The 15,896-nt window shown below is 49.9% G+C and overlaps 1 protein-coding gene across 2 annotated transcripts in view; it reads right to left on the bottom strand.

Moving 5' to 3' along the window:
• Window positions 1-863: 863 nt before the first annotated feature.
• Window positions 864-15,896, bottom strand: part of KAZN (kazrin, periplakin interacting protein) — a 49,544-nt gene continuing 34,511 nt past the window's right edge. Inside the window, exons 1-8 of one of the 2 annotated variants that reach the window (XM_042883270.1) lie at window positions 12,456-12,506; window positions 9,014-9,205; window positions 5,665-5,801; window positions 4,474-4,644; window positions 4,045-4,234; window positions 2,964-3,094; window positions 2,826-2,876; window positions 865-1,681 (exon numbers count right to left, since the gene is read on the bottom strand). In XM_042883270.1, coding sequence (XP_042739204.1) covers window positions 1,514-1,681; window positions 2,826-2,876; window positions 2,964-3,094; window positions 4,045-4,234; window positions 4,474-4,644; window positions 5,665-5,801; window positions 9,014-9,149 — 984 coding nt within the window. In that variant the 5' untranslated portion in view covers window positions 9,150-9,205; window positions 12,456-12,506 and the 3' untranslated portion in view covers window positions 865-1,513. Of the gene's footprint in view, window positions 1,682-2,825; window positions 2,877-2,963; window positions 3,095-4,044; window positions 4,235-4,473; window positions 4,645-5,664; window positions 5,802-9,013; window positions 9,206-12,455; window positions 12,507-15,896 lie in introns of those variants that run through there. The other variant, XM_042883271.1, reaches the window with a different exon arrangement.

Here is a 15,896-nt window from a genome sequence, read left to right as displayed (position 1 = left end):
AAGTTAAATCTAAGGTTACCCATAATCCATACGCTATTTCCCGAAGTTCTCTCTTTTAAATAAATCATCCTCTTAGTAAGTTCTTTTTTTTTTTCTTTTTTTCTTTTTCTTTTTTTTTTTTTTTAGAATTATTTCCTAATTTACAAAATAAAAATTAAAAAAAAAAAAAAAAAGCTGAAATGCAAAAGGAAACTACTGGATACCGAGGGAGATCGCTCGTCTGCTTTCGTCGGCGGAGAGTTTAAATTATTTAAAAAAAAAAAATAAAAATAGAAAGAAATGCGAGGAGAAAAACAAAATGATTAAAAAAAGTCAATGTATTAAAAAAAAAAAAATATTAAAAAAAAAAAAAATCAGCTTTTCTGCAGAAAAGTTCTGCTTTTCCTCCCCGGCCCTCCCCACGGCATCACATGGGGGAACGCAGAGCGCGGGAGTGAATTTCTGCCATGTAAGACAAAATATTCCCCATTCAAACGGGGCGCGCGTCTCGGAGTTCAGAAAAATAAGACACTATTATAGCACTATTAAATAAATCTTCATACTTTGTTTTGCTTTCTTTTTTTTCCTCTTAAGAGCTTCCAATGACACCGCTGAGCGTTAAAGCATACAGGTTTGCGAGCTCGTCGTTAAGCGGAGCGCGGTTTCCAAGCGTCCCCCTTAAAATTGGCACTGCTCTACAGGGACGTTGCTTTCCCTTGGCCCCCCAGTGCCCCCCGTTTTAATGCCAGCAAAGGGCGAGCACCCCAAATCCACATTGGGAAGCTCCGAGGTCGCTGGGTTTTTCCAAGGCTTTAAGTGCTCCCACGCCGTCCCCGTTCCCCAACCCCTTCCACCTCCTCCCCAGCGACGTGGAAAAAAATATATATATAAAAAAAAAAAACGACGACACAAAAAAGAATTAAAAAAAAAAAAAACAAAAAAAAACCCCCAACATTTCTGTAATAATTTAGTTAGAATAGCTCCTCTCTGGGTTTGTGCAAATAAATTAAAAACGACACAAGGGAAAGGGGGGGAAAAAGAAACACAGATTCCAGAAGGCGTTACGACGAGCCCGTGTGCTGCCACCTCCTCGGGTGAATGCGATTTGGGTGAGTTTCGTTTCTTGGTTTTGCTTTCTTTTTCCATGTCTCTGAAGATGTTGGGGTCCCCTTCTCTGAAGTGGGGTCCCCACGCAGGACAGGCTCCAAAAAAAACAGCGGTTTCGGACAAGAGACGTCACAAGCACAAAGTGCACGAGATTCCCGTTATTTACAGACACACAGCAGTCCTTCAAGTTTCAAGTTTTGTCGAAAAGGAGGGAGGTTTGGGGAACGAAAACGAAAGAAACGAAAGAAAACAAGAAAAAAAAAATAATCCCCCAAATGACAAAAAATTAAAGAAGTGACGACAAAGGAAGAGTTACTGGAATGCTTAAAAAAATAAAATTGAAATACAAGGGGGGAAGGGTTGGGACAAAATTACACCGTGACTGGGTGTGCACACATGGGGGCTGTACATTGTTGGGGGCGAGGGGTCACCAGTCCGCATCCTCCTCGATGTAGTAGTCGGGGGCCGTGCCATCAAACAGCCCTGGGTCGAGGGATTTGCGCTGCTTGCCCCGAGCGAACACCCGTGAGATGGAACCAAAGCCCATCTTCTCCTTCTTCTTTTTCCGTTTTTGGTCCTCGAGGTCTTCCAGAGACTGCAGGGAGAGGAGGGGTGCAGGTGGTATGGCTGATCTTTGGGGTTTTGCTGGGGGATTTGTCACTCAGGTGTTGCCTGCATTGGGGCTGCGGGGTGTGGTGAGGCTCCCATGCATGAGGTAGGCAACCCATCCCCACTGTGTGCTCACTAAACTATGTCACAGAATCACCAGACCATGAAGGTTGGAGAAGACCTCCAAGATCATCAACACATCCCTACCATACCCACTGACTGTGTCCCCAAGTGGAATGATAGAACAATTAAGGTTGGAGAAGACCTCCAACACCATCAAGTCCAACCATCAACAGACCCTACAATGCCCACTGATCGTGTCCCCCAGATTGAATGATAGAATAATTAAGATTGGAGCAGACCTCCAAGACCATCAAGTCCAAACATCAACAGACCCTACCGTGCCCACTGATCATGTCCCCCAAATTGAATGATAGAATAATTAAGGTTGGAGAAGATCTCCAAGATCACCAAGTCCAACCATCAACCCATCCCCACCTTGCCCACTGATTGTATCTCTAGATAGAATCATGAAAGGTGGAGAAGGCTTCCAAGATCATTAAGTCCAACCATCAACCCAACCCCAAATAGAATGATAGAATAATTAAGGTTGGAGAAGACATCCAAGGTCATCAAATTCAACAATAAACCTATCCCCACCACGCCCACTGATCGTGTCCCTAAATAGAATCATTAAATTTGGAGAAAACCTCCAAGATCATCAAGTCCAACCATCAACCCATCCTGTCACGCTCACTGACCACATTCCCAACACATCTCCATGTTGAACACCTCTGGGGATGTTCAACACCACCAAGTACACAGAACCCAATGAATACTGAGGTCCAGGCCCTGAACTTTTGTATCTGAAGTCATTGGGAGACCCTACCACTTCCCACCCCAGGTTATCAGGAGTTTGGTTTCTCAGTGCCATCGCTATAGGATGTCAGCTACATGGCACAGCCACAGGGAGCCCTAGCTACCATCTGCATGAACACCCACAGCTTTTTAGGGTAAAACATTTAAGAATAACTCAATAATTCCATCGGTGCCTCTAGGTATCCCCAAAACCACTCTCTAGTGCAGGATGTGCTTTCGGGAGCAGGGTTTCCAGTGGATTGCAGCCCTACCTGTACGATGGGGTTGTGCAAGTTCTTCTGTACCGGTCCGGGGCTGTCCCCCTGCAGCAAGAAGGGAAACGGGTGATGTTGAAACAGCAGAAACACAACGTGGGCACCCTGCAGTACCTGGCTGCCCCTGGGACTTACATTGCAGAGCGAATGCGTCCGGTGTCGCGGCGAGTTGATGTCGCTCGGCGTGGACGATCGGTCGCCTTCTGCTGCTGATGCGTCGGAGATGATGGACGGCTGCCTGGAGTGGCAGGGGCTCACCCGGACTGCTGTGAGGCAATGGGGAGATGGGGGGTCAGCAGTGGCAAAGCTGGGGTGTAGGGCTGCCCCTCAGCGTGAGCGAAACCCTCATGCAAACACCAGATCCTGTGCAAGAAGCCAGCAATACCCCGGGGCGTAATTAAATCCCTATGCAAAACCCTGCAGTGCAAAACCCAAATCCACCAATAACCCAGGTGATCCTGCTCAAAAGCACAGCAACTCCCTGTGCGAAACCTGAACCTCTGTGCAAAACCCCAGTGCAAGACCTAAGCCTGTGCAAAACCAGTGTCTGTTCAAAAACACAACAGTTCCCAAACCCTTTACGCAAAACCTGAGCCTGCTGTGCAAAATCCCCAGTATGCCCTGTGCAAAACCCTGGGTTCTGTCCAAAACCCCAGCAACTCCTGGTGCAAAAAACCTAAACCCTTATGTGAAACTCCAGCCTGCTCTGCAAAACCTAAACCTGTGCAAAAAGTCTGATCCTGTTCAAAAAACGCACCTCCTTGTGCAAAACACCCCCAAGTATTCCCTGTGCAAAGGTTCTGTTCACAATCCCAGCAACCTCCTATGCAAAACCTAAACTCCCATGAAAAACCCCAGCCTGTTGTGCAAGGCCTAAACCTGTGCAAAACCCTTTGCAACCTCCCATGCACAACCTCAACCCCCATGCAGAGGCTCAGCAGTGCAATAAAACAAATGCGCCCTGTGCAAAACCCAGATCCTGCTCTACACCCCAGCAACCCCCCTGTGTAAAACCTAAACCCATAAAAACCCAAGCACCCCATGTGCAAGAAGGCTGACGCTGTCCTAAACCCCAGCAACCCCCTGTGCAAACCCAAACCCCTGTGCAAGACCCAGACCCATGCAAAACAAACAAGACCCCTCCATGCAAAACCACCGATCCCGTTCAAGATCCCAGCAACAACCCAAGCAAAAACAAAGCTGGTGGAGGTCTCACCTTGCCGGTCAGCCGAGTGTGCGGGGTGGGAGTGGTACAGGGTCTGCTGGCTCTGTCGGATGGCAGCAGTGAGTGGTAGGTCAGCTTGCAGCACCCACTCCTGGTTGCCATTCAGCACCGTCTCGCCTGGCATGGCCAAGGAATGGCGTTTGGGGACGTCCTTGGTCAGCGTGGCCAGGGATTGCTTGGCCTGTGGGGACACCGAAATCAATACTTGGATGCAATGCTGCAGCATTGGAGATAGCATTTGGATGCAATGCTGCAATGAACCCACGCAATGCAGCAGCAAACCCTAAAAATGCAATCTGGTGACAGTGCTCAAATGCAACACTGCGACTCCGCTCCATTCACCTCGATGCAACAAATGCTGAGCCCTGACCCAAACCAGGCATCCCCCACAGCTGGGAAATGCTGCAAGGCTGAACTCACCATGGCCAGCTCGGCCTCCAGCTCCTTCATTCTGTTGTCTTTGAGGTCAAGCTGGGAACGCAGGGCGCTGGCGTGGTCGGTGGCTTCCTTGGCTTGCCGCCGCAGCTCCCATTTCTCCCGTTCCAGCAGGTCCTTCTCCTTGGCCAGGGCTTTCACTGCATCCTCACTCTCCTGGTGCAACACAGGGAAGGTGTTGAGACAGGGAATGGCCAAAATTTCCTCCTTCCTGGCCCTCCCTGCAGGTACCGCGTCCCAAAACGGGATGCCTGTGCACCAAAATGGGATCCTTGTGTCCAAGATGGGACACCTGTATCCCAAAATGGGACGCCTGTGTCCCAAATCGAGATGCCTGCGCCCAAAACTGGACGCCTGTGCCTCAAAATGGGATGTCTGTATCCCAAAATTGGACACCTGTGCTCCAATCTGAGCACCTGTGCCCCAAAATGGGATGCCCGTGCCCCAAAATGAAACGCCTGTGCCCCAAACTGGATATCCATGCCCCAAAATGGGATGCCCGTGCCCTAAAATGAGACATTTGCGCCCCAAACAGGATGCAAGCACCGTGTCCCAAAGCTGGAGAGCACTGCCAGCACCTCACTCCATGCTCCTTGCTTTTTTTCTGTGCACTGACGATTGTAATGACTTCCTCGTGGCAGGGGAAAAAATGTCCCCGTGGCTGCCCCAGCTAACCCAGAGCTGGCTGTGAGCGCTGCTCCTATGGCACCAGCCTTCAAAAATAGCAAATTTCTCCCTTTGCATGGAAAAAAGCCCAGAATAGCTGTGGGAGCTGAGTTCCCACGCTCGCTCGTGCCTGCGGATGGCAGAACCGCGAGCACAACAGGAAGCCTTGCTGCAACCCCCCAGCTTTCCATCCCGAAAGCATCCCAAAAATGCTCTTTATTACAGAGCAACTGTTTGTGTGTGTGCTCTGCACGCTCCAACCTTGCAGGCACACTGGGAGCAAGCTGCCTTAGGGCTTTGGCTAGCAAAAGGGAGCAGTTAAATGGGGCTGCCTGGAGATATGGTGGTGACGCCCTGCAGACACCCAAGGTCAGGCTGGAGGGGTTCTGAGCACAGACAGAGCTGTGGGTGTCCCTGTGCACTGCAGGGCGATTGGCCCAGATGGCCTTTAGGGTCGACCCCAAAGAAATCCAACCTGAAGCCCCAAAGGAAGAGAAGCCACGCTCTCACCTTCCGGTGCTGCTCGTAGTTGCGGATGAAGTCGCGGAGCTGCTCCTCGCGGCTCTCCAGCGTGGCGTAGAGCTGCTGCATTTGGCTCACCAGGTCTGTTTTCTCCGCCTTCAAGCGCTTGCGGTCGGCTTTCATGGCTGTAAAGAGAGCAGTGGGGTAACCCGGGTCCCCAGCATCACCACCTTCTGTAGGGTTGGCTTCCTGCTGCTGCGTTCCACCACACCATAAGGTCAGACTACATGATCCTAGAGGTTTTCTCCAACCTTAATGACTCTACGATCACATTTGTAGAATCACATCACAGAATGGCCTGGGCTGCAGAGGAGCACAGCGCTCATCCATTTCCAACCCAACAGGTGTGCAGGGTCACTAACCAGCAGCCCAGGCTGCCCAGAGCCACATCCAGCCTGGCCTTGAATTCCTCCATGGATGGGGCATCCACAGCCTCCTAGGACAACCTGTTCCAATGCATCATCACCCTCTGTGTGAAAAACTTCCTCCTAATCTCTAACCTAAGCCTTCCCTAATCACATTCATGTGATTCCAAATGGAAGAACTACCAGCCCTGCACAGGAGGGATGCACAAACCCATCGTGTCGCATTAACATTCACTTAATTTCTCCTGTTTCTCCATCCCAACCATGAAATCCAATGTTGTCACTGTGACTAACCCATAAAATTGGGCAGCCTTGCGTGGGGATCTTTGCTCCGTAATTAAATACACACTCATTGAGCCCGGCCTTTGACACCTGCACGCAGCATCTTGCTGGCACTCTGCAGCCAGCATCTGCCCATGCAGAAATGGGACATCCCAGTGCAACACTGGCTTTTAGGAAAAGCGTTTCCATGGGAGATTCTGCCTTGGAGGAATTTGCCTGGAAACGCCCCGGCAGGAAGCCAAAGGCTTTCCAAACCAAACCAGACCCAAATGGGCAACAAGGAGGTGGTCACTGCCTTATGTTGGGATGTTAAGGGTCTTCTTCAGGTCCTTGACCATGGTCATCTACCTCCATATCTCCTGGGAACCCCACATCCATCCTTATCTACCAGATTCACCTCCATCTCCTGGGGGATCCCGTATCCACCTCCATCTCCTGGGGGATCCCTTATCTACCCTTATCTTCTGAGGGACACCAGATCTAACTCCATCTCCTGGGGACCCCACCTCCACCCTTATCTGCTGGGGGACCCAGTATCCACCCCCATTTCCTGGGGGGACCCCCCATCCACCTCCACCTCATGGGGACCCCATTTCCACTTCTATCTGATGGGGGACCCCAGATCCACCTCCACCTCCTGGAGACCCCATATCCACCCTCACCTGCTGGGGGACCCCAGATCCCCCCCACTCCACCTCACAGGATTCCCCAGGACATCACATGATTCTATCCTGGACATTCTGCTATCACAAAATAAGGCCCAAAGGACAGAACCAGCCCAGAGGAAGGAGCTGCAACACAACATCCCGCTCTGAGCTGCATCCCACACCACACCAGTTCTTTGCTGGGAGATGTAAACGGCTGCACGACGGCAGCAGGAAGAGCTGCTCTCCTCTCCCTTCCGCAGCAGGAAGGGCTCGTTGGCGTGGGACAACCCAGGAAGGCATTTCCCTACAGATTGAGGCTCCACTCATGCCTCTCCAACCCCAAACCAGACCCTTATGGAGGTGCTGGGATGCCATAGAGGCTGGATCCTCCCCTCCCCTCCCTCACCCTCTGCCTCCACAGTGCTTCCAGGCTCTCAGCCAAGCATGGCAGCGGATTTCCCTAACGTTTCCCTACAATTTCCCCATCACTTGCCTGCTAAGAACACAGCGTGCATGCAGCCAGCAGGGAGGATGCTGCAGCCGTGCGTGGGGACAGGAGCCTGAGATCCTGCAGCCGAGCAGAGCCTGGCCACGTTCCCATCAGCACCATTCCCCAAATGTAGGGTTTTTTTTTGTTTTTTTTTCTTTTCCTTTTTTCTTTTTCTGGTGCTGCTGCCCTTTTTGTTTTTGGCAGGAGTTTTCATGGGAAGGAAAAAGGATTTCTGCAGCGTCCCGTAAGCGCTGCCGCCCAGCCCGTGGGGATGGATCCAGCACCGTGGGCTTTGCCAAAGGACGGGAAAAGGCTTCCAAGGTTGGAAGGAGGGAGGAGGAAGGGATGTGAATGGGCTGTTGGCTGAGCTGCTCACAAGTGTGAGTCGAGATTCCCTCGCCCCATCCCTCACACCTGCAAGGAAGTCCTGCAAAACAAATCCCAGTGGCTTCTATGGCTGACCAGTAAGAGCCCAACTGAAAGAAAGCAAAGCATCACCATATTCTAGAAGCATTCGTGATTCTCAAACCATTATGGCAGAGCAGTGGAAAGCTTGCTGCTCAGTTTTGGCTTTTTGCATACAACTACACCACAATTTCCCATGGAGAGGGGGCAAGCCATCCTGCTCAAACAGCCCACAAGAACCATTTCCAACCCTTGGAACGTAGCAAAAACTCTAAAAAAAAGCCTCTTTGTTTTATTTGCACACCATCAAAGAGCAATAAAATTGAAAACACACAGACCAGGGATGACTTTTCTTTTCCCTTCCCTTTTCTTTTTCCTTCCTTTTCCTTTCCTTTCCCTCTTTTTTCCTTCCCTTATCTTTTCCCTTTACCTTCCTTTTCCCTTTTCCTTCCCTTCCTTCTCCTTCCCTTCCTTTTCCCTTACCATTTCCCTTTCCCTTCTCTTCCCTTCCTTCTCCTTCCCTTCCTTTTCCCTTACCATTTCCCTTTCCCTTCTCTTCCCTTCCCCACAGCCCCACACAGTGCCCCCACCCTGGGTACCACACCATCCAGCCTTCACTTACTCCAGTTTATTCACCAAGAAGTGCTTTTTGGAGGAGGAAAGCCTCCAACATCATGTTCTGTCCTGCAACACAACCCTTCAGCAAGCTCCATGCAGGAGGATCACACAATCACAGAATTGTAGGGGTTGGAAGGGACCTCCAGAGATCATCGAGTCCAACCCCCCCCCCAAAGCAGGTTCCCTACACCAGCACAATGCATGCATCACCAAGCAATGCTCTGCCTCCTTCCCCAATGGCTCCAAGGAGCTCAAACCTGAACCAAACCCATCTAATCATACTTTCCATCTGCATTTCAGCTCAGTTTTGCTCTGTACGACAACGACTTTGCGCCCGACGTGCCCAATTTCCCAGCCTGCTGGGGATGCTCTGCTTGTACACCCAACCTCACCCCACAAAAACACATCACCTCACCACACAAATCCCTCACCCAAATAAAAGGGATAGCTTTTCCTTCCCTCGCTAATTAATTTGCTCTGGGGTTATGGGATGCGTGGAATAAAGCCCTAGAGGGAAAGGCAGCCCTTACCCTGCAGAGCCTCCTTGGCCCGTGCCAGCTCCTGCTCCTTCTGTGCCAGCTGCACCTTGAGCTCAGTGGCCGACAGCACCTCGGGGGATTTGCTGCCATGTGTCTCCTCCAGCTCCTTCGTTAGCATCTCCTTCATTTGCCGGAGCAGGTGCACCTCCTCCTGCAGCTGGGCCACCTCCTCTCTCAGCAGTGCTGGGGAGACAGAATCAACAAGTGAACAGGAGCCATAAAACCAATGCCTGCACTGTGTGGGTCCTTCCCCCACCGTTTGGTCTCGCAGTACGGGAATTTGGGGCTTATTTTGGGAAGAAACAGCCCCTGCCCTACCTGCACTGCTGCCTCCCACCTTCCCTATAGATGCAGAATAAATGGGGCAGAGCCAGCATAGTGCTGGTCCCCCATCCCTGAGCCAGCAGCTGCTCCGGGAAGGCATAAAATCTGCTTTGCATACTTGAAATGCTTCCCTTATGAAAACTGGCAAGGCCTCCTTCTGTAAATTATTTAGCAATAAAGTCACTAACGAGGAACATTCGAGCTGTGGGCTGGGGATTTCATTAAAGTCCAGAGTGCTTTCTTGAAATTCTCACAAAAAGCTCGGATAAATTGGTGTCCGAGAGCACAGCTCAGCTCTGCCCATGTTTCCATTTCCCAAGGGGCAGGAGAAATTCAGATTTTTGGCCTCCAGCACGTGGGAAATCAAGGCAAATGCACCGGGTCCATGCAGTGCAAGCAAAGCCTGGCTGAGCAGACACACAATGTGTGCACTGCCAAAGGCCATCGGTACAAAACTGAGTGCCTGGCTGTGGTGCGAAGCTTCCCTCCTGCACACAGACCTGCCTCCCCAAACCCCATCAAAATCCCCTTTCCCCCACTTCTGCACACGACCATTCCCATGTCCTTACCACCCCAAATGCCACAAAAATCCCATTTCTGCAAGCAACCAACCACACAACTCCATTGCCATCCATTCTTTCTCCTCCCATGCCCACCCCAGCCCACCTTGTGCTGTTTCTCCCCTCTCACATCCACAGCCATCAGCCCCATGGCCAATGATTAACCACACACAACCAGCTCCTCTGCAAGCCGTGCTATCAGCTAATTAAATCCCCATCAGGATTCATTTGGTGCCTACTGCATCCCCACTTGCATATGGGCAATGCTGGTCCAATCATCCCAACTGAAGGTCTTAGGTTGGAATCATAGAATGGTCTGGGTTGAAAAGGACCACAGTGATCATCCAGTTTCAACCCCCCTGTTACGTACAGGGTCACAGATGTACAGTGAGGTCTATGAGATTCTACAGGTCCTATCTAGGATGCAATAAATACATGAGGCCAAATCAGTGTGCTTGGCAAGCAACAAACCTTAAATCTTCAACATCTTTTTATGCTTATTAACTTCTTACCTTTTTTTTAGAGAACTTTTTGAACTCCTTGTTTTATTGCTAAAAAAGTGTCTTTTCTACAGAGATGCACAGTTGGTGGGAGAGAAGGAACCCAAAACATGGCAAGGATGGTTCACCCAAGGGCATTTAATACCTACCCATCTACCTGCATCTATCCACCTCTACCCAATGGTACAACGTACAACCCAGCTATCTATCTCCATTTGTCCATCTAATGGTGTCTCTACACATGGACCAAAGTGCAACTCATAAACTGAAGGTTTTGGGGGATAAATCCTGTATCTCTTGCTATGCTCAAGCAAGTCATGCTGGGAGCTGCACGGATGCTGGGAGAAACCTTTCAGCAGGAAATAAACCAAACCCCCATGCTCTACGTCCAGCTTAAGCATCTCAATGAATGTTCCACGTCCCCATATGCCACTGGGAGCAGCTTACAACCCCACCAGGAGATGCTGCCCCAGACCCAACCGCACACCATCCATCTCTGCCTGCATCCAAACCAGCTCAGATTCAACCCAAGGTGCTGGAAGGATCCCACCCCCTTCTTTACAGCATCACAGGATCTTCTGTTTCACCTCCCTGTGGCCAAACCCCAGTGCAAAAAGCTCCCACAACGCATTTTTCCTTTTTTAACCCTATTTTTTTTTTGCCCTCTTCCCTTTTCGCTTCACTGGCTGGGCTCATCCCCACCCCATAACGAAGCACCGCAATTAATGGGGATGGAAGGAGCTCCCTCCTCGCACCCAGAGCAGCCAGAAATCGACGCCACTTAAACGTTTCCTAATTGACAAAAAACTGCCATTCGCACACTTAAATAATTGGCTGTTAATTATATTTTAGCTGATAGCATTCCACATCCACGACCCCGCCGCATTCTCCACCCTTAACGCTCTGAGCACCGATTAACGTGCTGACAGACAATGCAAATAATCACAGAGATCATTATTATTATTACTTTTAAAAATATTATTAATAATTTTCATTTAATTTTTGGAAGCATCCGTGGCGAACGCCTCTAATGCAGCGCTTGGGCACGGCTGCTTTTTAAACCCAAGCATCAATTTAAACGTTTCCTGGACTCGCTGATGAAAACCTAGACAATAATTAGCTGTTAATTCTACCTCAGCTGATAGCAACAAACTTCCAAGGTGCTGTCAGACCTCCATACGTGCACACACATGGGTGCATCTCCCCCTGGGATGGTATCAGAATGGTATCAGAGAAAAGCAGGGATTTAAGGACTTAGGGATGAGTCAAACTCATACTTGAAGAGCACCCCATGATGGTTCTGGTTTGGTCTGATTTTGGGTACCTGGGGAAGGTTCACACCAAAGCAGCCCTGGTGTGGGAAACATCCATGTGTGTCGTCCCCCCCCTCTCCCCCCCCTCCAACAGGCAATAAAATGGGGGAAAGCCACCAAATTTCCAGGCTACGTTCCTTTGGAGAGCCCCAAACACACTCTGACCTACAGAAGGACCCCAATGCCTGTGCAAACCCATCGTTCCCATCCCCATCTTGCCATTGGGACAGCTCCAAACCTCCCCCATAGCAGCACTGCCTTCCTGCTGGGATAATCCTGAGGATGTGGCACTTTGCAGAGCCCATCCGCGACCACTGGGGCACCTCCAGTACTGGGATATAACCCAAACCCTACTAACAGCCACACAGCACAGGCAGGAGGGGAGGGCAGGAGGATGGAGGGGGTGGCACTGCTGTGATCCCCCCCCCCTGGGGGTACAAGGGGAGGGGGGGGAAACCCACAGAGCATTGGGGAAGAGCAGAGAGTCGGCGAGGGTTTGGTTTTTGTTTCCTCCTGCAGGGAGCGAAAGGAAGCAGGCAGAAAACAAACAAGGGAAAACGCGGAGAGGGACGGGATAGAAAGCAGCGCGGAAGAACGGCCGAGAGAAAGAAGATTAAAAGCAATCACAAAAATAAGAAATAACAACAAACAGCCCTGAAAACCAAGCGGGGACGCCTGGCGGAACCCCTCCTCCCCCTCTCCCCCCCACTTCCCTGCCCCATCTCTGAGCTCTTACCCGTGGGATTCCAGCCAGCTCGTCCCACGTTCCCCTGCGTTCCCCCGCTCCCTGCTGCTGTCCCCTTCCTTGTCCCCACTCCCTGCTGCATGGCGGCCATGCAGGGCCCCGCTGGGCTCCAGCCTGATGTCACCCGCCGGAGGAGTGGCTTGTCCTGGCTGGGTAGGAATGCAAAGGAAGCAAAAAGGAACCCGAAAGGAGGCGGAAAGAAGCGCTGGGTGGGGAAACTGAGGCACGGGAAGGCACGGCGCCTGTCGTTTCATGCAATGGGAGGCATGTGTGGTTGATTTTCTGTTGTGCAGTGCTGTTTTATTCCATCAGTCTGGCTTGTGAGCTGCTTCGTGCTGAAGCTGAATGCTGGAGTATAGGAAGGGTCTGAAGCAACGCTTCTTGTGCTGCTGCTGGAAATGAAACAGGGAAATGAACCCTGGGACACCAGCACCTTTGTTAGGGACATGCTCAGCAGGCATGGTGGGGGTGGGATGATGGTTGGAGAAGTCATTTCCAACCTGAATGATTCCACGATACAAGGCTGGGCTGAAAAGCCCAACCTCCACCTGCTCCTGCAGCCCTGCACAACTGGGGTCACCATGAACTTGAGCCTCAGCACTGTTCATCCCCCAAGGGCTGATCCTCCGGGACCACTGCAGGACAGCAGCTGATGAAATGCAGTTACAACACGGGGGCATAGGCAGGGCTGTCAGGGGAAAACCCAGTGCTGGTTTCAGTTTCTTTTCCTGTTGGATTACATTGCTTCAAGTAAAAGCATCAAGGAGAGGTTTCAAAACAAGAGTTGCTTGCTTTTCCTTTTGGTAACTCATCTTTTCTCTTGCAGGAACCCGGCTCTGCTTGCTGCCTGCAAGGATTTCATGCTCCTGAACCACAGAATTATGAATGCTGGAGAAGTCCTTTGAGATCACCAAATCCAACCCCAGCCCCTCGTGCCCATGTCCCTCAGTGCCACATCCCCACAGTGAACACCTCCAGGGATGGAGACCCCTCCACTCCCTGTGCCAACACATCACTGCTCTTCTGGAGAAGAAATTTCCCCAACCTGATGGCTTTGCAACCATTGCTCAGAGAACAACAACAACAAAAAAATCCAAACCTTGCCTTCCATAGAATCATTCAGGTTGGAAAAGAGCACGAAGATCATCAAATCCAACCATCAACCCAACACCACCGTGCCATGAAACCACGTCATTCAGTGGAACATCTTTGTCACATCCCTACCCAGGACATAAACACTGGACCTTTCCCTCCTTAAAAACAAAAAAGACAACTAAAATCGTAAAATCCATGTAAAGAGACAAAAAGCAGCTTTTACCCCCAGCCCTCCCCACTGACATTCACTTGTAGAACTCCTCGTTACAGCACTGGTGACTGCAGAGCACAAACATCATGGTGTCACTGCACAACTTCAGCTCCATTTGTGCTGTTTCCTGAACTCATCACACTTCTTGTTGTTTTTTTTTTTCTTATTTTTTTTTCTATCACGAGAATTATGGCTGTTATCACAGAATGTTGTGCCTAACGACTTCTGGCTTCCTTCGGATGTTTTCATTCAGCTGCTAAAACGCTGTAATGACACTGAGATAATGGCCCGCAGAAATAAATGATACAGATCATAATAGAAGGGATTTGGTTAAAGCAAAAAAGAAAACAAACAGAAATTATCCATCCTAATTAGCATTCACAGACAGCAACTGGGGAAGGAAGGCAGGAAAGAAAGAAATCAAAGAGTTGTTAAGGTTGGAATAGACCTTTACGATCATCAGATCCAACTGTCAACTCATCACCACCATGCTCACTAACCATGTCAGAGAATCACAGAACCACGGAATCGTTAAGGTTGGAAAAGACTTCTAAGACCATCAAGTCCAACTGTCAACTCATCACCAACCACACCATTAAACCATGTCACAGAATCACAGAATCGTTGGAAAAGACTTCTAAGATCATCAAGTCCAACTGTCAACTCATCACCAACATGCCAATTAACTATGTCAGAGAATCACAGAACCACAGAATTGTTAAGGTTGGAAAAGACCTCTAAGATCATCAAGTCCAGCTGTCAACTCATCACCAACCACGCCAACTACACCATGTCACCGAATCACAGTTAGAAAAGACCTTAGGAGATCATCAAGTCCAACTGTCAACCCATCATCACCATGCCCACTACCCATGTCACTAAATCACAGAACTACAGAATCGTTAAGATTGGAAAAGACCTCTAACACCATCAAGTGCAACCAGCAACCAGCACTTCCTCGGGCATGTTTTTTGGTAGGTCGTGTTGTGGGATCTATCAGAGCCCAAATCAGCAGCATGGCCATATGAGGATAGAAAGTGGCCATTGCAACAGCACGTCTTGCAGCCCCTGTGCTGGCAAATAGTTCATTGCAGCCTTCCAACAAACTGCACCTGCTGCAGGGACCGAGATGCTCTAAAACTGCTCTAAGCCCCCAAAATTAATATTTGCCTTTTAAAGATAACTGGTGGGGAAACAGCACGGCCAATATAGATTCAACATGACTCTGGGTTTTCCATTATTCATTGAATCTCACCCCACGCCGTGCTGCAGTGCATACATTACCATATATGATGACAAAGAAATTGCACGACTCCTGCAAAGAGGCGATAAAGCAGCCGCCTCGGCTGCCCAACCACCATGCTGACAGGCCATCTCTAATAAGCAACGTGTAATTAAGTCTCTACACACTGAGGCTGTGCTCTTGTGAATGTCTGCATGGGACCGGTTGCGTGCATGGAAGTGGCAGAACAGAACAACACCTGCAGAGCTGAACCACTGCACACGTATGCAAAGATGGGCCCCCCTTCCAGAATGCACCAGGCTCATTTGCATCCTCCACTGCATCTGCGATTTTAATGGGGTTGAAGGTCGGCAGCTCAACTCCAAATACGGATGCTACTAACCAGATGTTGTTGCTTTTTTAAGGTGGTTTTTCTTTTTTTTTTTTTTAAGTAATATATTTCATTTAGCCTCTAGAAAGTTTCAAATAAACAATTCTAGCGATCCCTCTTCATTATCCACGTCAGCACAGCTTGATGATCCTTGGGGCCCCTTCCTACCACGCATGGGGTGGGAGTCCAGCACAAATACCCTTGACAACACCAACTCTGGCTGCAACCCCTTATCATCTTGGGGCCAGATGTTGCAGCTGGGTGCAGACCCAACACAAACAATGGGGTAGCCATGTTCCTCCCAGCAGGATACAGAATCATAGAATCGTTAAGGTTGGAAAAGATCACTAAGATCACCAGGTCACCAAGTCCAATCATCAGGTCACTCAGGATAACCATCAGGTCACCCAATCCAGCCACCAGGTCACCAAGCCCAACCATCAGGTCACCCAGTCCAACCATCAGGTCATCCAGTCCAACCATCAGGTCACCAAGCCCAACTATCAGGTCACC

The sequence above is a fragment of the Lagopus leucura genome, unplaced genomic scaffold, assembly GCF_019238085.1.
Source record: "Lagopus leucura isolate 7727_CA_CO unplaced genomic scaffold, USGS_WTPT01 Super-Scaffold_100037, whole genome shotgun sequence".
NCBI classification, from domain to species: Eukaryota; Metazoa; Chordata; class Aves; order Galliformes; family Phasianidae; genus Lagopus; species Lagopus leucura.
Note: the sequence above shows the minus strand (reverse complement) of the source record. Positions and strands in the feature narration are given on the sequence as shown.